The 27,625-nt window shown below is 37.6% G+C and overlaps 1 protein-coding gene across 16 annotated transcripts in view; it reads left to right on the top strand.

The window, feature by feature from the left end:
• The window catches only part of LOC123516497 (protein phosphatase 1B-like), a 142,980-nt gene that overhangs the window by 24,833 nt on the left and 90,522 nt on the right, over positions 1-27,625 (top strand). For all 16 annotated transcript variants that reach the window (XR_006678207.1, XR_006678202.1, XR_006678203.1 and 13 more), the window contains exons 4-8: positions 2,755-2,871; positions 3,606-3,863; positions 4,156-4,377; positions 12,804-12,921; positions 14,450-14,552. Coding sequence is in view for 10 of the 16 variants with exons in the window: in XM_045275886.1 (XP_045131821.1) it covers positions 2,755-2,871; positions 3,606-3,863; positions 4,156-4,377; positions 12,804-12,921; positions 14,450-14,552 (818 nt within the window). In the remaining 6 variants the exon portion in view is untranslated. The remainder of the gene's footprint in view (positions 1-2,754; positions 2,872-3,605; positions 3,864-4,155; positions 4,378-12,803; positions 12,922-14,449; positions 14,553-27,625) is intronic.

Below are 27,625 nucleotides of genomic sequence, written 5' to 3'. Positions count from 1 at the left end.
TTTAAAGAAATTTAAAGTCTCCAGAGTGAATAACAATTAATGGAAGAAAATAGATAAGTGCTAGTCAGAGTTATAATTGATGCGGGCAGACATGGGTATGATAATGAAAAATGATTAGGATTTTAATTTTGATTATGGTCTGGAATACAGTGAGCTCCTGCACTTGGCGAATTAATTAGTCTGGTGAAACTATTGCCAAATGCAAATTTCACCAAGCATGAGTTCTTTATACCATATAAATTGCATAAAAAATGCTTCAGTCAGTCTTTAGTCATTGCCAAAGTCCCTCTTTTGACCCGTATAATACCATCTTTTGAGCTGAAATAAAGTCTTTTGCCTTCACATATTAAAAGACATGTACAAAACAGACCAATAAACAATAAATAAAGCTAATAAGACATGATATAAAGGCTGTAACTCCTGTTTTTCCATCCATTTCCCTCACCCACTTTCATCCTTGCAGCCACCACCATTGTCCTTACCCCCACCGGTATTACCTGTTGCGCTAGTAGAGGCCATGTTGGCGGTAAATTGCCAGAATTCATTCCATGCTAGCAGAACAGAGGGTAGCACAAACAAAATGACTGTAGGGGACTCTCACACTGCGTTCTGATAGGTTTAGAGAGAGGTCTGACGTCACCTGGGTGCCATGTGGTTCACCGAGTTGCCGTCAGGGGACCGCCAAGTTTGAATTCAAATCACCAAGCGTGCATTCGGTGCTTCATGGCCACCCTACCACTAAAAGTGAATTTCACCAAGCTGAGATTTGCCAAGTGCTGGGGCTTACTGTGTTTTTTTTAATGTGATTCAATTATGATTACTTGTTTTTCATTTTTCTGATTATGATTTGATTATGATTACTTGAGTTTTGATGCTTTTGATTATGATTATTTTTTCTTTATGTACATGATTATGATGAGATTATGTGTATAATCACATTTTGCTATGAATATTTATAAAACAATGATTAAGTATGGTACAATGACTAAATAGGTGTCATATTTTATCTATTAGTTACACTTTTACATATTTGAGTACACTAATATATACTAATTCTCCTCTCTTTTCTGGCTACAGAATATCATGGTCATGATGCTGTACTGTGCATTTAGAAGTCATGATTACAGTCAGCTATAATTAGATTGGAGAGAGAGGAGGGGAGAGGGGGAAGAGTTCTTTTTGCTAGATTGATAGCAATGTAGATCTGACTAAGATCTAGCAACAGCTGAAAACTAAGTGACAGGATGTCTTTACTATGGTAGTGCTGCCAGTTTCATGATTGATACTCAGACAACACGTTTAAATATTATGTAGCCCTGTGGCTTAGCATTCTCATTTCTCATACCAGCCTTGTATATATTAGCAATATTACCATTGTTCTTCTTGCTTATATTAGCAATATTACCATTGTTCTTTAGAAATTATCACAAAAAAACTTGATAAAACTACTAAGCTATCTAAATTTCAAGTATTACAAAAGTCTCAACTTAGATCCCTTCAATTAAAATAAACTTTTCTTTCAGTACCAAAGCTTGTGGGTGATTAACGTTATGTTGCCGAGAGATATTGCATTTACTGTTTAAAATTTCATATCATTAGTTTTGGTGGGAAATTCAGTGGTCCACTTTGCACCACTGGTCCACCACACCCTATCTTCCCCTATATCATGGTAGACAAGCAAATAAAAACATAGAGACAGTAATAATGCCTTCAAAACATACTTGGACATAATAGTAAAGTGTGTCATGGAAATAAATAAATGATCACAATAATCACATTTTAGTCAATGATTATTAGCTATTATAAAAAAAAAATTGATTATGATTTGATTAAGATTATCACTGCAGAGTAAATTTTGATTATGACCTGATCATGATTACACAAATTTTATGCTTCTTGATTATGATTAGAGTATGATTATGTAAGCACAGCCATGGATTATGATTTTTTATTAGTAATCATAATCATGCCCATGTCTGGATGCAGGTAAAATTTATCTAGAAAATATACTACCTGGCTCTTTTCTTTGATAATATGGCATATTGGTTCTTTAACTTCTTACCACATTCCAAAATCTTAGTTTGTAATACATTTTCAGTTACCTTCTCCTAAGATGATTTTAAAGACCAATCGAAAACTCCTTTGTGTTCATATCTCATTTGTTATCATAGCTTTCATTATGGGCATTTCTTCATGCCATGACTGCTTTTACATAGAGATATGGATTTGTAGTAGATCCATGAAATGCATCCCTAAAATGAGCTCCATTTTCCTGTAAGGAATGGGAAATTATCCATGTGAATGTCATCATTAGATAATTTCACTTCAACTTCTTTTTATCTGATATAGGGTGATGTCTGGAAAATTTTAGTTTCAAGAAGAAACTAATGATGAAGGCAAACTAAAACCAGCCCTCAACAACACACTGACAGTTCAGCCACTATATATTGTGTAATTTTTATTTCTCAATCTTGTATTTAGTCATTATTTTAACCTATATATTGTGTAATTTTTATTTCTCAATCTTGTATTTAGTCATTATTTTAACCTATGTGCTTATATATTTACATATGTTTTATTTTTTCTTTGTTTTAGACCACTGAAGATGACATAAAACATGTCAAAATGTTTGGTAATTAATGAAAGATGGTGCTTGATGCTACTTTCATTGTTAGTTTCTTCTTGAAACTTATTTTTACTATTATATATCTATCTCACTTCAATCTCTTTTTATGATTATCTTTCTATTTTCAGCCATCCTCAATTGCTGAGTTTGAGACAGATTCAGAGGAGAGGACTATAAACAAGATTAAGAAGGGTATTCATGCCGGTTTTTTAAGACTAGATGAGTCTATGCGGCAAATGCCAGAGGTAACTGATCCGAATCTTTATTTATTTATGCATGTATATATATATATATATATATATATATATATATATATATATATATATATATATATATATATATATATATATATATATATATATATATATATATATATATATATATATATATATATATATATATATATATATATATATATATATATATATATATATATATATATATATATATATATATATATATATATATATATATATATATATATATATATATATATATATATATATATATATATATATATATATATATATATATATATATATATATATATATATATATATATATATATATATATATATATATATATATATATATATATATATATATATATATATATATATATATATATATATATATATATATATATATATATATATATATATATATATATATATATATATATATATATATATATATATATATATATATATATATATATATATATATATATATATATATATATATATATATATATTTTTTTTTTTTTTAACACTTTAGACAACTTTTATCACAATACAAATCGCTCAAAATAAAAGATCATCTTTAGATATTATGTTAATATGAAAAAAACTGGCATTCTACTTTAGCTCAGTATTCCTTCTAAGGTCTACCCATTCTTAAGAGTGAAAAGTGAAAGAAAGTCTCTAAATTCCTGGTTTACATCAAATGGGGTAATATTTCATGTTCTCATTACTGCTAGGTTGCCAGTGGGGAAGATAAGAGTGGCACAACTGCTGTATGTGCCCTAATTTCTCCAACACATGTGTTTGTTGCCAATTGTGGAGATTCCCGTGGAGTCCTATACCGTGGTGGTGGTATTGGGTTCAGCACGCAGGATCACAAGCCAGTCAATCCTACAGAAAAGGAGAGAATTCAAAATGCTGGAGGAAGTGTGATGATACAGAGAGTTAATGGCTCTCTGGCTGTTTCAAGAGCACTTGGAGATTATGAGTACAAAGTAAGTGTATTGCATTATTTTGAACAATTTTCTAACAATCATGGTATAACTTCTTCATTGAGAAGTTAAAGAAGGAAATTTAAGGTTTTTAGAATCTCTCTCTCTCTCTCTCTCTCTCTCTCTCTCTCTCTCTCTCTCTCTCTCTCTCTCTCTCTCTCTCTCTCTCTCTCTCTCTCTCTCTCTCTCTCTCTCTCTCTCTCTCTCTCTCTCTCTCTCTCTCTTTCTCCATTGTTATGTCAATATAGGATTGATAACTGATTGTTAATAAGAGTTTGTTTCCCTTTTTCCCCAGAATGTAGAGGGGAAGGGTCCTTGTGAACAGTTAGTGTCCCCAGAGCCAGAGATATATGTGGAACGCCGGCAAGATGATGATGAGTTCTTAGTGTTAGCATGTGATGGAATTTGGGATGTTATGACCAATGAAGACCTGTGTGCCTTTGTGCGGTCAAGACTTCTCATCTCTGATGACCTTGAAGCCATTACAAACCATGTTGTTGACACATGCCTTCATAAGGTATAAATGAATCTTGTGTACTCAATGATAATTCCAGGTGTAGAAGCAAGTAAAATGTTTGATGACATTTGTAAACCTTGCTTGTCAAATTAATTAGCACCCTGGCAAAAACCTATATTATTTTCACTTCCTGCCTCTAGACTTAAGCCATTTTTTTTCCGTAGTAGATGTTCTCTTATGGGTTGGTAACATTCTTGTTTTTGTTTCAAAGATTGTATGACTAAGCCAACTGAAAGACCACCATAAGAAGTACTTTATAGAATTGTGTGTATATCCTAGTCTATAATTATTCTGTGTGTGTGTGTGTGTGTGTGTGTGTGTGTGTGTGTGTGTGTGTGTGTGTGTGTGTGTGTGTGTGTGTGTGTTTGTGTGTGTGTGTGTTTGTGTGTATTTACCTAGTTGTATTGTACAGGATTCGAGTGGGGCTCATAGTCTCCATGTCTCCATTTATCTAATTTTTCTTTGAAGTTATGTACATTGTGTGCTGTAACAACTTCATTATTCAATGCATTCCACTTCTCCACCGTTCTGTTTGGAAAATATTTTCCAATATCCTCTGCCTCATCCTAATCTTCTTTACATGTCCTCTTGTCCTTCCATCTTCTTCTGTCACCAGCACCAGGTCTTTTCAATGCCATTGACTATCTTGTACATTGTTATTAGGTCCTCTTATTCTCTTCCACCTTGTAAGGTTGCTAGTCCCATTTCCTTCAGTCATTCTTTCTATGTTAGCTCCTTTAGTTCTGGCACCATCTTTGTAGCAGTTTTCTGCATCCTTTCCAATTATCTTATATCCTTTTTAGAGCTCGGAGACCACACCACTGGTACATATTCCAGACTTGGACGTATCATGCTTGTGGTGATTTTTTCATCATATCTTTGTCCATGTAGTAATGAAATGCCACTCTTATTTTAGTCAACATTTTATATGATAGTTCAAATATCTTGTTTATGTGTTTTTCGGGGCTCAGATTTTCCTGTATGATCACTCCCAGATCTTTTCCCTCTTTAGTCTTCACTATTTGTTCCTCTCCCATCAAATAGTTCCATACTGGTCTTCTTACTCTTTCCTAGTTCCATTATGTGACATTTCTTGACATTAAACTCTAATTCCCACTTCCTGCTCCACTCATAGATCTTGTTTATATCTTCCTGCAACAGCAGACAGTCCTCTTTGGTTTTGATAACTCTTACCAGCTTTGCATCATCAGCGAATAAATTCATATAACTGTTTACCCAATGTGAATGTCATTTACATAAATCTGAAACATAATGGGAGCTAACACTTTCTCAAAGTTTCTTTTTTCCTCTCTCCTTACTCTAATATATTAATTTTTGGCATCTTTGTACTGGCATCTGTTATAGTCATTTCCCTGTTTTATGAGTTTCTTCTACACTTTATCTTTTGCTTTTTTTGCTAGTATGCATCTAGCATTGTACCAAGCATGTATTTTTTTCTGAACTCATAAACAGGTACAAATTTTTTTACTCCTTCATTATATTTCTGTAAGAATATGTCATATTTCTCTTGTACAGTCTTTCTGTACATAATATTACTGCACTCAATATCAGCAAAATTGATCCTTGGTTTTTCAAAATCCGCTCTTGCATAATTTAATCTCCATTATAGTCCTCTCTGTAACTTATCCCATCTTCCTCATGAATTTGCATCTCTATTGGCACATGATCGCTTCTCTCCATTGGACTAAGGTATTGTATGATTGGAGGGGATTCTGATTTCTTTGTGAAAACTAGGTCAAGCATCGATGGTTCTTGCTCTCTGTATCTTGTTGACTCCTCCACCCACTGGTCCATTGCATTGACCATAATCAACTGTAACACTTTCTCGCTCCATTGCCCTGCATTATCCATTACTTCCATCTCTCTTCAGTTTACTTTTTTACAGTTAAAGTCTCCAACTAAAAGTATTCTTCTATCTCTTCTTATCATGTTATCTAGGCACTTTATCACCTCCCTTTGCATATCTTTATGTTATACTGTTCCCCATGTATTAGTCTTTGGTGAAACATACATAATTATAACTTCTCTTCTTCAATTCTTCCATTTTGATTGTTACTCCCATTACTTCCACTTTGTCCTCACCATATTGCACATCCTCCACACATATATTATCATGAACCATTATTAGCACTCCTCCCCCTTTATCTTTCCTGTCTCTCCTCCAGGTATTATATCCCTCCTCTTTAAAGTTGACATGGATCCCTCCTCTCAGTTTTGTTTCAATGATGCACATTACATCTGGCTTTTCCTCTTTCAAATAATCCTGAACTTCCAATATGCTTGATAACAACCCATCTATATTAGTATAAGTCACTGTTAATTTCTTGCCTCCTCCACAACCTCCTCTTTCTTCCTTAGGTACCACTTCTTTAGTCTTATATCCAGAACTCTCCAGTAAATATTCTTCTCTATCTCTGTCCTTTTCTCGTTTTTTGTTTAGCTTCACTTTTTATCACTTTCTCCTTTTCCCTCTCTCTAAGTTTATATCTCTTTATCCATATATCCTTGTGCTCAGTATCATAGGCCAGCTCCCCTTTCCTAGCCATAATTTCCTCTACAGCCACTTGGGATCTCATTCCCACTTTCATTGGTCTCCTACTCCCTTCACTGTATCTTCCTAGCCTGATTACTTCCTCCACCTCCTGGTCTAGTTCTTATGTGCTGTCTTGTACTTGTTTGATAACAGTTTTGGCCAATTCTCTATCTTCACATTCTCTCATGAATTGATTTGGATTTTTCTTTTCCTTCATCCTAAAAATCACGAAGCTTTTTTCCTTGTCCACTGCATCCCGCACCAGGTCGTCTTTCTCTTTAATAACTTCAATTACAGCAACTTTTGTGTTCTCTTGAATTTGTCTCTTTACAACCTCTGAAAATTTAACTTTTTTCCTCTTCTTGCTCCTGCTTATGTTCATTTCGTTGTTCCTTCAGCTTGTTTTCACCCAATTCACCTTCTACCCTGTCCACAATCCCATTCTGCACTTTAACCTGCTAGCTCCTTAAAGGCCTTTCGTAGTCTTGGCATGTGGCTTTTTAGTACGTTATTTTATTTCTTTATTTCTTGTATCTCCTCTTTTAATCCCTGGTTGATTGCACTGATCTTTTTACTTTCTACTAATCTTAACCCCTTCGCGCCGGATGTTAAAAAAGCCCGCCTGTATGATATATGGGTGGTAGTGCCGCGCGCCCGAGCGCAGGAAACTCGTGCAAGCTTGTCATACTTGTCGTCTTTGTGTATTATGCTGCTATTTTTTAGTCACTATATCGCCTCCGAAGAGGAAAGTGGAAGCTTCTCTCTTAGAGAGAGAGAGAGAGAGAGAGAGAGAGAGAGAGAGAGAGTGACATTTGCTAATATTTTAGACACAAGCGGGACGCATGTAGCTTATCTTTTGAGAGGAAGAGGGGGAGGGAGGGAAGGGAGAGGGAAACGAAGGGAGAGAGAGAGAGAGAGAGAGAGAGAGAGAGAGAGAGAGAGAGAGAGAGAGAGAGAGAGAGAGAGAGATTAGAAGAAAATTTGTTGTGTGTGTGTATTCACCTAGTTGTATTCACCTAGTTGTAATTTTACAGGGCCTGGGTATCATACTCGTGTGGCCCCGTCTCCATATCTACACACATCCAACTTTCCTTTAAAACTATGCACACTCCTTGCTGACACCACCTCCTCACTCAAACCATTCCACACCTCCACACATCTTTGTGGGAAACTATATTTTTTCACATCCTTCAAGCATATTCCCTTGGCTATCTTTTTACTATGCGATCTTGTAGTTCTACTTAAGTTTTCCTCTCTCAACATCATTTGCTCATTATCCACTTCATCCAGTCCATTCAACAGTTTATAAACCTGTATTAAATCTCCTCTTTCTCTTCTTTGTTCCAAGGTAGGCAAATTCATTTCTTTTAATCTCTCCTCATAGGTCATTTCTGCCAATTCCGGAACCATTTTTGTTGCCATTCTCTGCAATCTCTCCAACTTCCTTATATGCTTCTTTTTATAAGGGGACCAAACCACTCCAGCATATTCCAATCTTGGTCTAATTACCATACTAATTAATTTCTTCATCATATCTTTATCCATATAATGGAAGGCTAATCCAATATTTTTTATCAAATTATACGTTTCTCCAAACATCTTATCAATATGAGCCTCAAACTGCCCATGGTCTTGTATTATCACTCCCAAATCCTTTTCCTTTTCCACCTTTTTCAACACTACTTCTTCACCCATCTTATATGACCCTCTTGGCCGTCTTCCACTCTTTCCCATCTCCATCACATGACTTTTGCTCAGATTAAATTCCATTTGCCACCTCTTGCTCCACTCCCAAATCACTTTTGCTCAGATTAAATTCCATTTGCCACCTCTTGCTCCACTCCCAAATCTTATCCAGGTCTGCCTGTAAAATTTCACAATCTTCTTCACTCTTCACACACCTACACAACTTCGCATCATCCGCAAACAAATTAATATAACTGTTTACTGTGTGTGTGTGTGTGTGTGTGTGTGTGTGTGTGTGTGTGTGTGTGTGTGTGTGTGTGTGTGTGTGTGTGTGTGTGTGTGTGTGTGTGTGTGTGTTGTGTGTGTGTGTGTGTGTGTGTGAATGTTACAAGGCGGGGCGCATGTAACTTATCTTCGATAGGGAGAGGGGATGGAGGGAGGAGGAGGAATGAGAGAGAGAGAGAGAGAGAGAGAGAGAGAGAGATGGGAACAGTCTATGCCATTGGGTAATTTTAGACACAAGGCGGGACGCATGTAGCTTATCTTTAGTGATTGGTGGAGACAAGGATGGTGGGAGGAGCACTAGGATTTCAAGGACAGCATATGGCGTGTGTAGTTGGTATCCAACACACTATACGGGACAACTGAACTGAAGAAAGCTCAGAAAAGAAATATGACGCCTACGTAGGCGTCACCGTATTTGCTACTGGGGCTTCATGACGCCTACATAGGCGTCACCATATTGAAGGGGTTAACTTCAGCTCTGTGTTTTCTGTTGTCAGTCGGTCCTGTTTGTCCATTAGACTCAACATAATCTTCATATACCATAATTTCCTTTCTATGTTGATTAACCTTCTCATATTAGCTTGTTCATCCCTGAATCCAGAGAAATCCTTGTCTATAATATCATCTGTTAGTTTCCTTAGACCAACAGGAGTTTCAATGTACCGTAAGTTTTCACACAATGGTGTGTGTGTGTGTGTGTGTGTGTGTGTGTGTGTGTGTGTGTGTGTGTGTGTGTGTGTGTGTGTGTGTGTGTGTGTATATATATATATATATATATATATATATATATATATATATATATATATATATATATATATATATATATATATATATATATATATATATATACAGGCAATCCCTGTTTAACGAGGGTTCACACAACGAAATTTAGCTACAACGAAGGTTTCATTTTACTACCATCTCCTCATTTAACGAATACCAAACTCGCTTTAACGAAGTTTTATCCAGGTAATTTTTTTCCAAGTTTGAAAGCCCCGCCGTATCACGCAAGCCGACAAGCTTTTGAATACACTAGCAGCCGCAAATACTAAGGCCTACCTCAGGAGAAATCCTGGGACACCTGTAGAATCAAGATCAAGATCAAGATAAAGATCAAGCCTCTCGTGGACAACATGCACCACTCACTCCCATAACAGCGTCAGCAGCAGCTCGTCTTCACTCGCTCGACTTCCCACCAAAACTCCTTGCAATGTGACCTAGCATTCCTAAGAAGACCAGGAAGTCTCTTACTCTCAAAGTGAAGCTGGATATTATTCACAGACATGAGAGAGGCGAGAAAACTATAGCATTGCTGGCCACCATCTTGACTCCATCTATTGTCTCTACTATTTTCAAGTCAGCAGACTATTAAGAAGGCTGGTGAGACTGTATCTTCCTTGCAAGCTAAAAGAACTACCTGAACTCGTGACTCTACAATGGATAAAATGGAAAGCCTTGTGGAAATGTGATACATAAGTTTTGTATGCGGTACAATGATGCGCCCTTTGTTTACATTCCACAGGTTGCCGGTTAGTGTTTTTTCCGTTTCACTCTCCCTCCCTTCATAAATCTAAGATCATCAACATTATAAAGCTACGTACATACATACATTAGTGTACATTATAATGACTTAAATTAAATTTAACTGCCTAAATGTTAAACTTCATAATTTTTACTTTCATTAAACCTTTCACCGTACTATGATGCACTCTCGCTTTGCTTACTCTCAGTGGAAGTTCAAGTCAGGGGTTAAACTTGTTATAATCGGTTCACTTAACAAAATTTTGCTTAACAAAGTGTTTTTTAGGAACGTAACCCCTTCGTTAAACGGGGGTTGGCTGTATATATACATATATATATATATATATATATATATATATATATATATATATATATATATATATATATATATATATATATATATATAAGGGAAAATGGGAATTTAGAGAGGATAGGTGTGTGGTGATGATGTGTATAGTGCTCTAAGTTTTGTACCAAGTTGGTTTAGCAGGATGGCTTGCTATCACTATAAAGTGTTTTGCAACGTACACTGCCCATCAGTTTAAGTTTGCCGCAACAAATCATGAAACAACGTAACTTTTTGTATTTATGTGTATTCACCAAGCTTATAGCTGAGGAGATCAGTACCTCAGCTGTGCCATAGTTTCTTTGGGTTTCCGTCAATCACATTATCTGTCTGGAGCAGCTTTTCCCACTGCACTAAGCTCTGGGTTCCATATCTTGCAGCAAAAGTAAGTTGTTTCTCCCTCTGTAGAGTTGTAATGAGGGGCTTATGTACTTTGACTAAGGTAGTTATGGAGGTGGTGGTGTATGATTCAGACATTGTCCTTATTTAGAAGTAGGATTATTTTCCTTTGATGATGGCATTGCTGTTAATGTGAAATTTGCTTCCACCTGCTTTGTTATAATACTGAGGATTTTTGAGAGGCACTGTTGGATGAACTCCACCTCCATGGGAGTAGGATAGTTTTACATGGCCACTCGATGCTTTGCACTTTGCCACCAGATGTTGCATAGATCACTGGTTTAAGCTACTTTATCAAAGAATTTCATGTTTTTTTAGCTTTCAGTCTCATAATGTTGTCTTGGCTAGTATGAGAGTGACATACTGTACTGAAAAATATAGCAATATTCTGCAATGCATACTAAGATCAGATACTAATAAGATCAGAAAAGGCAGAATATACCCTTCTAGCAGTAAGTCAAATACTGCTATATGAAATCTTACAAGACCAAATGTGACATTTCAACTGATGGCCACTGTAAATATGAAGTTCCTGAAATCATACAGTACCAAGTTAAAAGAAAAGAAAGAGAGAAGAAAATCTCCAGTTTGACAATACAGGCAACCCCTGCTTGACGAATAGGTCATGTTCCTAAAACGCCGTTCGTTGTGTGAATTTTTGTTAAGCGAACCAATTATAACAAGTTTGACCCCTGACTTGAACTTCCATTGAGAGTAAACAAAGCAAGAGTGCACCATAGTACAGTAAAAGGTTTAATGAAAGTAAAAATTATGAAGTTAAACATTAAAATTTTAAGCAGTTTAATTTAAGACTAAGTCATTATAATGTACACTAATGTATGTTCGTAACTTATAATGTTGATGATCTTAAATTTATGAAGGGAGGGAGAATGGAGCGGGAAAGACGCTAGCTGGCAACCTGTGGAATATAAACAATGGGTGCATCATTGTACCACATACAAAACTTATGTACATTTCCACAAGGCTTTCCATTTTATCCATTGCAGAGTCACAAGTTTGGGTGGTTCTTTTGGCTTGCAAGGTAGATACGGTCTCACCACCCTTCTTAATAGAGTCTGCTGACTTGAAAATAGTAGAGACAGTAGATGGAGTCAAGCCATGGTGGTGAGCAATGCTATTAGTTTTCTTGCCTCGTGTCTGTGAATAATATCCAGCTTCACTTTGAGAGTAAGAGACTTCCTGGTCTTCTTAGCAACGTTAGGTGACATTGCAGGTTGTTTTGGTGGAATGTAGAGTGAGGGAAGACGAGCTGCTGCTGGACGCTGTTATTGTTTTGAACTAATAAGAGTGGGGAAGGGTAGGGGGAGTGAGTGGTGCGCGTTTTGTCCACAAGAGGCGCTGGTGTATTCAGAAGCCTGTCAGCCTGTGTGATACGGAGGGACTTTCAAACTTGAAAAAAATTACCTTGATAAAATTTCATTAAAGCAAGTTTGGTGTTCGTTATATGAGCAGATGGTAGTAAAAGGAAACGTTCATTGTAGCAAAATTTTGTTGTGTGAATGTTCGTTAACCAGGGGTTGCCTGTATCTTAGGAACTAAATGAGATTAGGCATTATATTTACTGATTCTAAAAGATTTAATGTGCTTGCTTATTTGGTATATTTTGCATTTCAGGGAAGCAGAGATAATATGAGCTTAGTGTTGATTACTCTGCCAGGAGCACCAAAAGTTTCAGAAGAGGCTAAGAAGAAAGAACAAGAACTTGAGGACTTGATAGAAAAGAAAGTAACTGGTAAGACGGCATATGTTTTAATGTGGATTTTTTATGAAGTATACGGGATCCTCGTGATTCGACTGTTTGCAGTTTGAATTATCGCCAATTCGAACTCAGTTAATTAATACCCAATCTTCAAGGTTCGACCAACTGACTTGCCAATTCGACACTCATATCTTGCACGCCACCCACCCGGTCAAATCCGCTGCCACCCTAAATTCGCCGCAAACCCGCCAGGCAGAAGTGTAGACCGACGCGGTGTAACACTAGCACTTTTTCGTCAACTTTTTCTGTCGACTTTCTGAAGACTGTCAACTTTTGTCGATGCTTCCACCTTTGTCGCGTTTGTCAACTGTAAACAAACATGGCGGCCCCTTCATCCCCAGTAAGCCGTTGCTATTTTGGGCCTTTAATGCTCCCTATGAGAAACTCTTCATACAGCTTTGTCCACTCATAAACAACAGAGCTGTGCATCTTGGCCAGTTGTTCCTTGGAAGTTCTGCCTTGAAATGAAATGTCGCAGTCCCAGAAAAATGTAAACAAACAACTGAACTACTTTTCATTGTTAGGCTAGGACAAAAAGTATATATATACAAATATATTTACATCTACTTATCAAGATTCTATTTATTTGAGGTTATAGCATCATTCCAATTAACAAGAAAATTAATTTTATTATAAAAGTGTTAATAAGAAGCCATAGATCTTAATTTGACCAAAGATTGACGCTAGAGGAAAACAGTGTGTCTCGTCTGATTCAAGGCAATGGAAAGCCACCTCCAGCCCCAACCCTAAGAAGCACAATTTCTTGCCTTTCAAAGATAAGCTTGAGCTTATAAGAAAGTGTGGGGCAGGTATAGCTCACAGTGTCGTTGCAGCGTAAATGGGTGTCCCTAGATCAACAGTATCAACAATTTGGAAGAACAGGGACAAGCACTGCAAGACTGCTGCAAGTGTTTTTATTTCCTAAAATGTACTGTACAGCACCCTAATGTATTTAATAAAAAAAGTTAGGTATAAATGAAGCCTTTAATAGTACTGATTTAGTCTAATTTAATGTTTTATAGAGGTTATAGTGATGTTTTTGGGGGTCTAGGCTGGAGGTTGGTCCCTATCCCCCCCTAATTCTCAAGTATCTTATGGAAAAAATTGCTTCACAATTCGAATAAATGCTGATTCGACAGATGAAAAACCCCCCTAACCCCGTCAAATTGTGAGAATCCCCTGTAAGTTATTTACATGTTCAAAATGATATGGTTATTTTTCAGGCTTGCAAGAGCATTTCTGTAAAAGTTTGATTTGACCAGTATCTTATTGACATAGTATGCTATTATGGATTATCAGTACTATATGAATTGCATAGCTCTTGGGGCCTAAGGGTAGCCATTTTCATAATATAGCATAATGATCACTGTCAACCCTAGGTCTGCAGCTACAAGAGTTAGGGAGTGACAAATGACATTATGTTATGTGACATCGTTATAGCATGCGTTTCATGAGTTGTGATTTATTTATTTGTTTACTTATTTTTATTTTTTTTCACCAGAGTTATGTAAACAGGAGGGACAAGTGAGCATTGCACAGATAATGCAGTCCCTTGCTGATGAAAATCTACCCAATCTTCCTCCTGGTGGAGGTCTAACATCCAAGTAAGTATTGATAGTTCTTTAACTTGTGTGTTAGTAGCTCCATTGTAAATTTGAAAGTCAGTTATATTTTAATCATTGTTGCTACAAAGATAAGAATCTAGAAGATATTGTTTTTACCAATAAGAAAGATGCTCATTACTATTACAGAAAACCAAAATGTGTTGGTAATTCAATTAGTAGGAAAAGCAGTAGTGAATACAAAGTAATTTGTAAAGCTAGATAATAAGTACTGTATGAGTTGGCTAAGCTCTGTTTTCTTGAATTGATACTGACTTTTTGATTGTGACTAATGTCATCACCACAGCATGACTATTTATTCTGTTTAGTTGACTAGGCTAGACTTAACTGGAATTTGAAAGACAATGGAAGTACAGTAAGCCCCCACATTTAGTGATCCTATTAGTCTGCCAAAACCATCGCTAAATTGGAATTTCGCCAAATTTGAATACTACTTTAAATAGGGAAAAATACCAATCAGTCTTTCGTATGCCCAAAGTCCCCATTTTGAGTCCCCATTTACAGCTGCAACATCGCCAACTTCACAAGAATCAGCACCCCCTGAACCACTAGTGGAGGCCATGGTGATAGCAAAACTCGCTAAACAGCGAGGATAGGAGCACAAAAAATGAGTTCACACGCTTGACTAACACACACAATAGCTCAAGTGTCGAGCGGGAATGCTGGAGGCACTGTGGGGCTGACATCACGGCCAAACAGACACGCAATTGGCTCAGAGCGAGCGGGAGGCGGGACAATTGGCTCAGAGCGAGCAGGAGGCGGGACAGTGTAGCGCGGTACATTTGCTAAGTATGAGAGAAAATCGCTAAACTTGAGGGCTTGGCCTTTTTCCAGACAGTCACTAAATAAGAGTTTCGCTAAGCTGGATTTCGCTAAATTCGGTGGCGTGCTGTACTTAGAATTTCTAACTACACTTCCTGTATTTTTTTAAATGTCAGCATTGTATTTAAACTGTGGGTGCTTTTAGTATCACTTGTTCTGTTAGCCATACTGTTATCTTCAACCAAAACAGAAACAGCTGACCAGATAGATATACAAGTTACTGGAAATTATTAAAATTTCTTATATAAAATTGACTCAGCCATGACTTTGATGTAACTTATGCGAGCTTATTCCATTACTTTAAATTATTTACAAAATATCTATCAGAATCATCATTCAAAAGCATGCTTATATATATATATATATATATATATATATATATATATATATATATATATATATATATATATATATATATATATATATATATATATATATACCCTCTGCTATTGCATTTTATTGCTATTGTGAATACTTAAAAGCTGCACTTATGTCTATGTTGTGCTTTAGCATGCCCATCATTCAAAAACTCCTAGGTTATGATGTCACAAGATAATTGAGTTTCTCTATACTTTTATTGAGAAATAGCTCTTCACATATTTTCCTAATCTACCTATCCACCTTAGCTCAAACCATGTATGCCAGTCTATAGGACGTCTTTATGTATGTACATATAAGACAACCCTCAACATGCCACCAAAATGCCCTGCAACCAGCCCTGCAATGTCACCTAGCATTGCTAAGAAGACCAGGAAGTCTCTTACTCTTGAAGTGAAACTGGATATTATTCACAGACACAAGAGAGGTGAAAAACTAATAGCATTGCTCACCAGTGACCATGGCTTGACTCCATCTAGTGTGTCTATTATTTTCAAGTCAGCAGACTCTATTAAGAAGGCTGGTGAAGACCGTATCTTCCTTGCAAGCTAAAAGAACCACCCGAATTCGTGACTCTGCAATGGATAAAATGGAAAGCCTTGTGGAAATGTACTTAAGTTTTGTATGCGGTACAATGATGCGACCATTATTTACATTCCACAGATTACTGGCTAGCGTCTTTCCCGCTCCATTCTCCCTCCCTTCATGAATTTGAGATCATCAATATTATAAAGTTACGTACATACATACATTAGTGTACATTATAATGACGTAGTCTTAAATTAAATTGCTTAAATGTTTAACTTCATAATTTTTACTTTCATTAAACCTTTTACTGTAGTATGGTGCACTCTTGCTTTGTTTACTCTCAGTGGAAGTTCAAGTCAGGGGTCAAACTTATTATAATTGGTTCGCTTAACGAAAATTCACAACGAACGCTTTTTTTAGGAACGTAACCCGTTCGTTAAGCGGGGATTGCCTGTACACACACACACACGAGAGAGAGAGAGAGACACGGTCGAGGGCGGACGCACTGGCGCGGTTCCGACGATCAGCTGATCTTCACTACATCTGTTGTATAGTATTTACAGTGGCCTGGGCAGGTAGTGTGGACACTTTTTCTTCATGAAATCAATTATTAAGGAATGATGAGTGAAAAAGATTCCATCAAAATGCAGACATGAGAATAGAGAAGGGGCTGATGATGACTATATTGGTGAGGGAGAACGCGTATTCGAAGGCTTCGATACGACGACTACTTCACTACTTAAAAGAGTGTTGAATATTGAATGTAAACTAGATAAATTGATAAAGGAGAATATAGAAATGAAAGAGAATGAAGAACAGGAAAAAAAGTTTATAAGACTGAGAGAAAGGAGGATAAAAAAAGTGGAAGAAAATTAAGCTAGGCTAAGAGCGTAAAACGAAGAACTAAAAAAGGAAGTAGCTAACTACAAAAAGCAGATGGAAGAAGGACTCGGTAAAGCTGAGAAAGAAAAAGAGAAGGTGAAAGATTTAGTAAACAAGGAAGAGGAAAGAGTACAGAACGTGATTAAAAAAGAAGTACAAGCACGGAGGGTCCAAGATAAGAAAGATAAGGCCGATTTTCAGGAGGTGATTCAAGAACAACTTAAAGAAAAAGAAGAAAATATGACAAACAAAATGATAGGAGTTCTCAAGACAAAAGAAAATCTAGTTAGAGAAATTGCAGAAAAAAAGAAGAGTGTAGTCGTATTTGGAATAAAAGAAAAAAATATAAAATATAGACCAAAAAGAGAAAAAGAAGAAATGAAATCAGTCAAAGACCTACTGAAGAATCTAAACGACGAAGATAGGCAGAACTTGGAAGAGGAAGTAGAAGAAATAAACAGAATGGGACCATATCAAGAAGGAAAACGAGACCAATTAAAATACTACTAAAATCACAAGCAGCAACAGAAGAAATATTATATAGAACAACAAAACTTAGAGAAACAGAAGGCTGCAAGGATATCTATATAAAGAAAAATAGAAATGAGGAAGAAAGGAAGAGATACAATGAACTGGCAGCAGCAGTAAGGGAAAAGAATAATGAAAGGTCAGAAGAGGAAAAAGGCATTTTTGGAGAATTCTAGGAGACAGGATAAGGAAATGGTATATAAATGAGAAGGAAGAGAAAAAAGTGGAACAAGTTTAACTAAAAATGATAAAGGCAAGACTAAAAATGATGTATACATAACATTAGAATTAAGAGATTACATAAAGAATTCCAGATATTGTATGCCTGGCTGAAACAAAAAAGAAAATCCAAATATTTGGATAATAGGTATAATGTATGGAGAAGAGACAAAAAAGGAGGAGGAGGAGTCATGATAATGTTAGGAAGGAGATAGTGATAAACCAAGTGGAATTGGAAGGAAAAGGTATAATGTATGGAGAAGTAGACAGAGGTGGAATACTCCAGGAGGAGGGATGTAGGCAGTGCTGCAGATGAGTGATTCCCGTGTCCTCTTCCCGGTTCCCTTTGTGGTCTCATTTATACAATTGAGCAGCTGCAGCCTGCCCTCTAAAGACAACTTCTACTACTTCCTACACTACACTACAACACCTTACACTTTTACACTCTCTTCAAATCAAAATTTAATAATGGCTTCACCACGCCCTGCCTCGGATTCCCTTTCTGGGGAGGGGACCATAAATGTCCCCAGGTCGGACTGCCCCTCTGCTGTCGACCTTGGGTGTCTTGACACTTCATCTAATACTTTCACTATCAATTTCTGCAACATTCGTGGCCTTCGTTCTAATTTTCAATCTGTGGAACACCACCTCTCCTCTACTAAACCTCATCTTCTCTTCCTAACCGAAACACAGTTGTCTGTGACTACTGACAGCAGCCCCTTTTCTGTTCCTCCTACTTGCTCTATCCTCATTTTCAATCCAAAGCTGGATGTTGCGCATACGTGCGTAACGACACCACTTGCTCTCGTGCCCACAATCTTGAATCTTCAGAATTTTCTACCATCTGGCTAAGACTTCAATGTCACTCTCTAACTAAATTCATCTGTGCTGTATACCTCTCACCTAATTCCTCTGACTATGTAAAATTCTTTGACTATTTGACTTCCAAGGTGGAGCACATCTTATCTCACTTTCCTTTGCTGAGATCTCCATTTTAGGGATTTCAATGTTCACCACCAGCTTTGGCTTTCATCTTCTTTCACTGACCAACCTGGTGAACAAACCTTCAACTTTGCTATCCTTCATGACCTAGAGCAGCTAGTGCAGTTCCCTACCCGTATTCCTGACCGCCTTGGAGACACGCCCAACATTCTTGATCTTTTCCTAACCTCCAACCCTTCTGCTTACTCTGTTAAACTTTCCTCTCCGTTGGGCTCCTCCGACCACAATCTAATTTCCGTTACCTGTTCTATCACTCCAGTGCAGCCTCAGGACCCGCCTAAGCGGAGGTGCTTCTGGCATTTTAACTCTGCTAAGTGGGAGGAACTAAGGCAGTACTATTCTGATTTCCTTGGGATGATTATTGTTTTCATGTCAGAGATCCTTCTCTTTGTGCCGAGCGCATAACAGAGGTGATTATCTCTGGCATGGAGCTATACATTCCTCATACTTTCTCTAACCCTAAAGCTAAAAAGCCTTGGTTTAACTCTGCTTGTTCTCGTGCTGTCAATGATAGAGAGGCGGCTCACAAACGGTTCCGTAGCCATCCAACTGCTGAAACTCATGCCCTATATATTTCTGCCCGTAATCATGCCAAATCTATTCTCCAACTTACTAAAACTCTTTCATCAATAGAAAATGTCAAAGTCTTTCCAATTCTAACTCCTCTCGAGATTTCTGGCATCTAGCCAATAATATCTCTAACAACTTTACTTCTTCGTCTTTCCTCCTTTACTTCATCCAGATGGCTCTACAGCTGTCTCTTCTTTTCTAAAGCTGAACTCTTCGCTCAAACCTTTGCTACCAACTCAACTTTGGATGATTCTGGGCATATTCCTCCTACTCCTCCACCCTCTGACTACTTCATCCCTAAAATTAAAATTCTTTATAAAGACGTTTTCCTGGCCCTCTCTGGCCTTGATTCTCGGAAGGCTTACGGTCCGGATGGAGTCCCTCCTGTTGTTCTCAAAACTGTGCTTCCGAACTCGCTCACTGCCTGGTCAAACTCTTTCATCTGTGTCTCTACTTCTATTTATCCTTCTTGCTGGAAGTTTGCTCACATTCAACCTGTCCCTAAAAAGGTGACCACTCCAATCCTTCTAACTACCGCCCTATAGCTTTGATTTCCTGCCTTTCTAAAGCCTTTGAGTCTATCCTTAATAGGAAGATAATGAGGCATCTATCAGCTCACAACCTTCTCTCTGATTGCCAGTATGGTTTCCGTAAAGGCAGATCTACTGGTGATCTTCTTACTTTCCTAACTGAATCTTGGTCATCCTCTTTAGGGACTTCGGTGAAACCTTTGCTGTCGGCCTTGACATATCGAAAGCCTTCGATAGAGTCTGGCACAAATCTTTAATTTCTAAACTACCCTCCTACGGATTCTATCCTTCTCTCTGTACCTTCATCTCCAGTTTCCTTTCCGATCGTTCTATTGCTGCTGTAGTAGACGGTCACTGTTCTTCCCTAAAACTATCAACAGTGGTGTTCCACAGGGTTCTGTCCTATCACCCACTCTCTTTCTATTATTCATCAATGATCTCCTAAATCTGACTCAATGCCCTATCCACTCCTATGCTGATGATACCACCTTGCATTATTCAACAGCGTTCAACAGACGCCCAACCCAACAACAATTAAATGACTCAAGGCGAGATGCTATAGGACGCCTAACTTCTGATCTTTCACTTGTTTCTGATTGGGGCAGAGAAAACCTGGTTTTGTTCAATGCCTCAAAACTCAATTTCTACAACTATCTACTCGACATAACCTTCCAGACAACTATCCTCTCTTCTTCAATAACACTCAACTTCCCTCTCCTCTACATTAAACACACTCGGTCTATCCTTCACTAAAAATCTAAACTGGAAATTTCACATCTCTACTCTTGCTAAATCAGCTTCCAAGAAGTTAGGTGTCCTATGGCGTCTTCGTCCATTTTCTCTCCTCCCAGCTGCTTGCTCTGTACAAGGGCCTTATCCGCCCGTGTATGGAGTATGGCTCTCATGTCTGGGGATCCACACACACAGCTTTACTAAACAAGGTGGAATCTAAAGCTTTTCGTCTTATCAACTCTTCTCCTCTAACTGACTGTCTTGATTCTTTAAGTCACCGCCGCAATGTTGCATCTTTATCTGTCTTCTACCGCTGTTTTCATGCTGTCTGCTCTTCTGAACTTGCTAACTGCATGCCTTCCCCTCCTGCGGCCTCGCTGCACAAGACTCTCTACTTCTTCTCATCCCTATTCTGTCCATCTTCCTAATGCAAGAGTTAACCAGTATCTTCACTCCTTCATTCCCTACACTGGTAAACTCTGGAACTCTCTACCTGTGTCTGTATTTCCACCTGCCTATGACTTAAACTCTTTCAAAAGAGGAGTGTCAAGACACCTCTTACGTTAACTGGACCCTCCTTTTAGATTTTTTTGTTTTCTTTCTACTTTCCTCTTAACAGGGCCTGGCAACCAGCGGGATTTTTTTTCCAACACTTTGTTTTCCCTTGGCCAGTGCCCTTGTAATGTAAAAAAAAAAAAAAATATAATAAAAGAGTTAACAATCATTGTAACATATGCAAAAAACAAATTCATAGACCAATCAAGAGATTGGACCTAGTTTTTACAAGGGTATACAAATGAATGATGATATAAGATATAAGTGCCCATTGGGAAAGAGTGACCATGTAATATTAGAAATAGATATAGAAGAGTGACCATGTAATATTAGGAAAGGAAGATAGAGATGATTCATACAAAGGAGACCGATTAAATTACAGAAAGGCTGATATTGAGAATCTCAAGAACTATTTTAAAACATAAACTGGGAGGAGATGGAAAACTCAGAGACATGCAAGAGAAGTATAACTTATTTTTGAAATATACAAAACAGGAGTCAGGAATATGTCCCAAATATAGACCTAAAGAAGAAGGAAAGAAAGATTGGTTTAATGCAAGGTGTGCTAGGGCAAAGGAGAAAGAGATGGAGCATGGAAAAGGTGGAAGAGAAATAGAAATCCAATAAATAAGGAAAAATTCAAGGCAGCGAGAAATGAATATGTTAAGGTGAGGAAGGAAGAGGAAAAGAACTTTGAAAAGGACATTGTCGAAAAATGTAAGGAGCAACCAAAATTGTTCTATAGATTCATAAATGGAAAAATTAGACAAAGAGAAACAATAGAAAGGTTAAAAGGAGAGAACGGGATAGTGGAAGACCCAAAAGTATGGCAGAACTATTAAATAATAAATTCCAGGAGGTCTTTACTAAGGAATCTAAATTTGAAAGGCCACAGGGTAATAGAGAGACAATCTATATGAAAGAGATTAAAGTAACCAAGCTTGAAATTAAAGAATTAATGAAGGAACTGGATGAAGAGAAGGCAATGGGACCAGATGAAGTCTCAGGCAGAATACTGAAAGAATGTAGGGAAGAACTAGCAAGTCCTATATACAACATCATAAAACGCTTAATACAGTACCAGTAGAATGGAAAAAAGCTGAGGTGGTTCCCATATATAAGAGTGGAAGGAAGGAAGAACCTTTAAATTACAGACCGGTATCACTATCTAGTATAATATGCAAGATGTGTGAAAGAATAATAAAGAAACAATGGATCGAGTTCCTTGAAGACAACAAATTAATATCAAATAGCCAATTTGGTTTTAGAAAAGACGGTCTTGTGTAACTAATTTATTGAGTTTCTATTCTAGAATAGTTGATAGAGTACAAGAGAGAGAGGATGGGTTGACTGTATTTATTTGGATTTAAAAAGGCGTTTGACAAAGTGCCACATGCAAGATTACTATGGAAGTTAGAGGAGAAGGGTGGCTTAAAAGGAAGCACATTGAGATGGATGAAAATTATTTGAGGGGAGAGAAATAAGGACGGTAGTTAAAGATATGAAGTCCAAGTGGAGAGCAGTAGAAAGCGGAGTGCCACAGGGTCAGTATTGGCACCAATACTTTTCCTCATTTATATTAACGACATGCCAGAAGGAGTGAACAGCTACATAAATCTGTTTGCAGATGATACGAAACTGTGCAGAGTTATAAAGCAAAAGAGGATTGTGAAATACTGCAAGAAGACCTAAATAAGATCTGGGAATGGAGCAAAAGTGGGAAATGGAATTCAATGTGAACAAAAGCCATGTCATGGAAATGGGAAAGAGTGAAAGACGACCTGTGGGAATCTATAAGATGGGAGATGGAGTAGAACTGGAGAAAATAAAAAAGGAAAAGGACTTAGAAGTGACGATGGAAGAAAACAATCAACCAGTAAGCCATATTGATAGAATTTTTAGAGAAACATATAATTTGCTAAGGAATATTGGAGTAGCATTTCACTACATGGACAAAGAAATGATGAAGAAATTGATAAGTACTATAATAAGACCCAGATTGGAATATGCAGGAGTAGTGTGGACCCCTCATAAAAAGAAACACATAAGGAAGTTGGAGAGACTACAAAAAATGGCTGCAAGAATGGTTCCAGAATTTGAAGGGATGACATATGAGGAGAGACTAAAGGCTATTGATCTACCAACCCTGGAACAAAGAAGGAGAGAGGAGACCTGATACAAGTTTTTAAATTGATCAACAGAATGGACCAAGTGGATAATGAAAAACTGATCCTGAGAGAAGAATATGACATCCGAAGCACAAGATCACATAGTAAAAAGCTGAGAAAAGGAAGATGTCTGAGAGATGTTAAAAATATAGTTTCCATAAAGATGTATTGAGACATGGAACAGTTTAAATGAAGAAGTAGTGTCTGCAACGAGTGTGCATACTGTTAAAGTAAGATTGGATAAGTGTAGATATGGAGACGGGGCCACACGAGCATAAAGCCCAGGCCCTGTAAAACTACCAATAGGTTACAAGTAGGTAAATACACACACACACACACACACACACACACACACACACACACACACACACACACACACACACACACACACACACACACACACACACACACACACACACTTTTTGGTGGAGAGTGGAGTTCCACAGGGATCAGTGTTGGCACCAGTAATGTTCGCGGTCTACATAAATGACATGGTGGATGGGGTGTCCAGTTATGTGAGCCTATTTGCAGACGATGCCAAATTGTTAAGAAAAGTGAGATGTGACAAAGATTGCGAACTACTCCAGGAAGACTTGGACAGAATATGGAAATGGAGCTGTACATGGCAAATGGAGTTCAACACGACAAAATGCAAGAAAATAGAGTTTGGCAAGAGTGAAAGAAGAATCAGGAGTATGTACAAGATAGGAAATGAAGACATAAAAACCAGTCATGAAGAAAAAGACCTTGGGGTGACAATTACCAATGACCTATCGCCAGAGAGACATATAAACAAAATAATTGGAGAAGTATTGAACTTATTGAGGAACATAAGAGTGGCGTTCGTATATTTAGATGAAGAAATGATGAAGAAAATAATTACTGCAATGATAAGACCGAGGCTTGAATATGCAACAATACAGTGGGCTCGAACTTAAAGAAACACATAAGGAAACTAGAGAAAGTACAGAGGGCTGCAACAAAATGGTGCCTGACTTAAGAGATTTGACTTATGAAGACAGACTGAAAAGAATGCAACTTCCGACCCTGGAAAACAGAAGAGAAAGGGAGACCTGATAGCAATATACAGAGTGATGATTGGCATGGAAAAAATGGATAGGGAAGATCTGTGTATGTGGAATGAAAGAATGTCGAGAGGGCATGGGAAAAAACTAAAAATGGCCACTTATAGGAGAGATGTGAAAAAATATAGCTTCCCTCATAGAAGGGTGGAAGCATGGAATAGTTTAGACGTGGAAGTGGTCAACGCAAGGAATATTCATGATTTTAAGAAAAAGCTGGACATTAATAGATATGGAGACGGGACAACACGAGCATAGCTCTTTTCCCGTATGTTACAATTAGGTAAATACAATTAGGTAAATACACACACACACACCTAACCCTCCGTTATCACGCCCTTCCTTTATCGCGCACTTATGAAAATCTGCAAAATTCAGTTTTACGGCATCTGGAAAGTTGTTATCGCGCACCTGCGCACCCGTAGTAGTAGTAGTAGTAGTAGTAGAAGTAGAAGTAGTTGTACTACCCATATCCCAACTACACACTTATGAATGTTTAGATGGGGGAGGTGGAGGGGGAGAAAGATGATCATGAGGAGGAGGAGCCAGCAACCAATCATCGCTGTGTATTCATGTCACATGATTTGAATAAGGGAACTGATTGGTTCCAGTCACTCTGCTCACCACCAGCACCCCTCAGTCTCACATGTGGTATTCTGTTGTTCAGAGCTGGTTTTCATTCATTTCAGATTGTCAAATGTTAATAAGCTACTCCAGTATTAAAGGTAGTAAATTTAGGGTAACAGGAAAATTTTTGGGTTGAGGTACCAATTTATTTATTTCCTATTTATTCTTCACTTCTGTTATCGTGTTTTCCGCTATTGCGCGTTTTTTTAGGCACCAATTTTGCGCGATAACAGAGGGTTAGGTGTACAGTGGAGACTCAATACTCGAACGTAAAAGAACGTAAAAGTTCGATTTGATACTCAAAAAGATATCTAATAGTCAAACGTCGACACTCGTGGTTGTAAACAAAGGCTCCCTGGCGTCCCACTTCCCCCTCTGTCAGTTGTGACTGGTGCTGCCGCAGTCATCAGAATAATATTCTCATGCATTCTATCTGTAGTCTTTCATTTATAAACTTACATTAACACCAAAGGTTTATTAGTGGTGAAAATGTATGGTAATTAAACGGTCGCACATTTGGTCATTTACAAAGCTCTGTCATCTCCCTTCTTGCAGCAACCACTGTACCATTCTGATACCGTATTACTGGTAATACTAGTAATACCGGTATACTGGATGCCGGTGTACATCCCTAGTCCTGCTGTGTCTTGGGAAAAACAATCTTCTACGTTCTGTTGATAGTTTTATCATTTAGAAGCTTACAAATACACCAAAGAGGCTTATTAATGATGAAAATAAGGAATTTAGTGAGAGTGCAAGTGTTAGTGAGCCTCAGCACTCCACTAGTGGTTTCACAGGAATCACACCAGGAGAAAAGCTGCAATGACGTTTTTGTGGATGCTGACTTATCCTCCAGCTACCTCCCTTCTTCTCCTCACCCTTCTCCCCTCTTCTTCACTTATAGTATGTACAAATCAAGATTGTTAAAAATATAATGCATGGAAATTTTTAAAAACTTCAGGTTTTGCTAAGATTAGAACGAATTACCTGATTTATAGGTATCAATAGTCAAACTTTTTAATACTTGAACAGCCATTTGGAATTAATTAAGTTCGAGTATTGAGTATCCACTTTATATATATATATATATATATATATATATATATATATATATATATATATATATATATATATATATATATATATATATATATATACAGTCGGCGCACGGGTATTGGCGCGAAAAATGTCCAATACCGTGACAATTGTTAAGGACCCCCATTTTACACCTAAGAAAACCGACACTGGTATTGGCGCGAAAGCACATGGTAGAGTAGGCTGAGCTTAAGATCCACGTGCAGACAATAAAGATCTCAGTTGCCTATAGAATAACTCAGTTGCTTTTTGTGATTAGTCGTGACCGCATCAATTGTTTTTTTTCCGCTCTGACGTGCTGTTTTTTTTTTGTGGGATTTTTGTAATAATGCCACGAGGCCCAGAGCTCACAAGGGAGAAAATTGCAGCAATAAGCTCACTTTATAAGGCAGGAAAGTCTAACAAGGATGTATCAATCCAGACCAGAGTATCGTTGCGCAGTGTCCAGAGATGGACAAAGAAATGCAAGACAGCGGGAGGTGATTATCCCCCATTCCAAGTCAAGAGGACTGGACCAGCTAAAAAGACATCAAAAAGGACTCTGAAGGTTATCCAAAGACAGGTGGAAGCTGAACCAAGGATAACAGCTAAAGAATTGAAAGAAAAAAATCCAAAACTCCTGCAAGATGTGTCTGTTAGGACAATACAACGCCGCCTCAAGGATGATTTGTCTTATGAGCATCGGGCACCACGACGCAAACCTCTTCTGATGGAGAAACAGAAACACAATCGTGTGAAATTTTGTAAGAAATATCTAAATTGGGACAATGAAGAGTGGAAGAAGGTTTTGTGGACCGATGAGGCTACATTTAATGTTACTGGGAACCGAGGAGGTAAGGTTAGGCTCCGTCTGGGTGCGGACCCGTACCATCCCAAGTACACACAGGGGACAGTCAAGCACCCTGATAGTGTCATGGTATGGGGTGCATTTGGGTACTATGGTGTGGGCAAGCTGGTTATATTACTTAAAAACACAACAGTGAACAAGGAATCATATTTGGAACTGTTGTGTGACATCTTGAGGACTGCTTTGATGCCTGTAAGAGTGAGGTGTTCATGCAGGATGGTGCCTCTGCACACACAGCAAAACTAATCAAAGAATGGCTTGAATTTGTAGGAGTGGATTACATAAACGATTGGCCTGGTAATAGTCCAGATTTCAATCCAATTGAAAATGTGTGGGGACTAATAAAACGAAGACTACGAGGACGTAACACAGCAACTGTGGAAAAGCTTGTGAAGGAGATTAAGGACATTTGGGACAACTTAGAACCCTCAATGCTCCAAAGACTGGCTGAATCTGTTCCTTGGCCTTGAGAGCTGTCTGAAAAGGAAAG

This window comes from Portunus trituberculatus, chromosome 41 (assembly GCF_017591435.1).
Source record: "Portunus trituberculatus isolate SZX2019 chromosome 41, ASM1759143v1, whole genome shotgun sequence".
Classification (NCBI taxonomy): Eukaryota; Metazoa; Arthropoda; class Malacostraca; order Decapoda; family Portunidae; genus Portunus; species Portunus trituberculatus.
The sequence above is the reverse complement of the archived record's forward strand: the minus strand, read 5'-3'. Positions and strand labels throughout refer to the sequence as shown.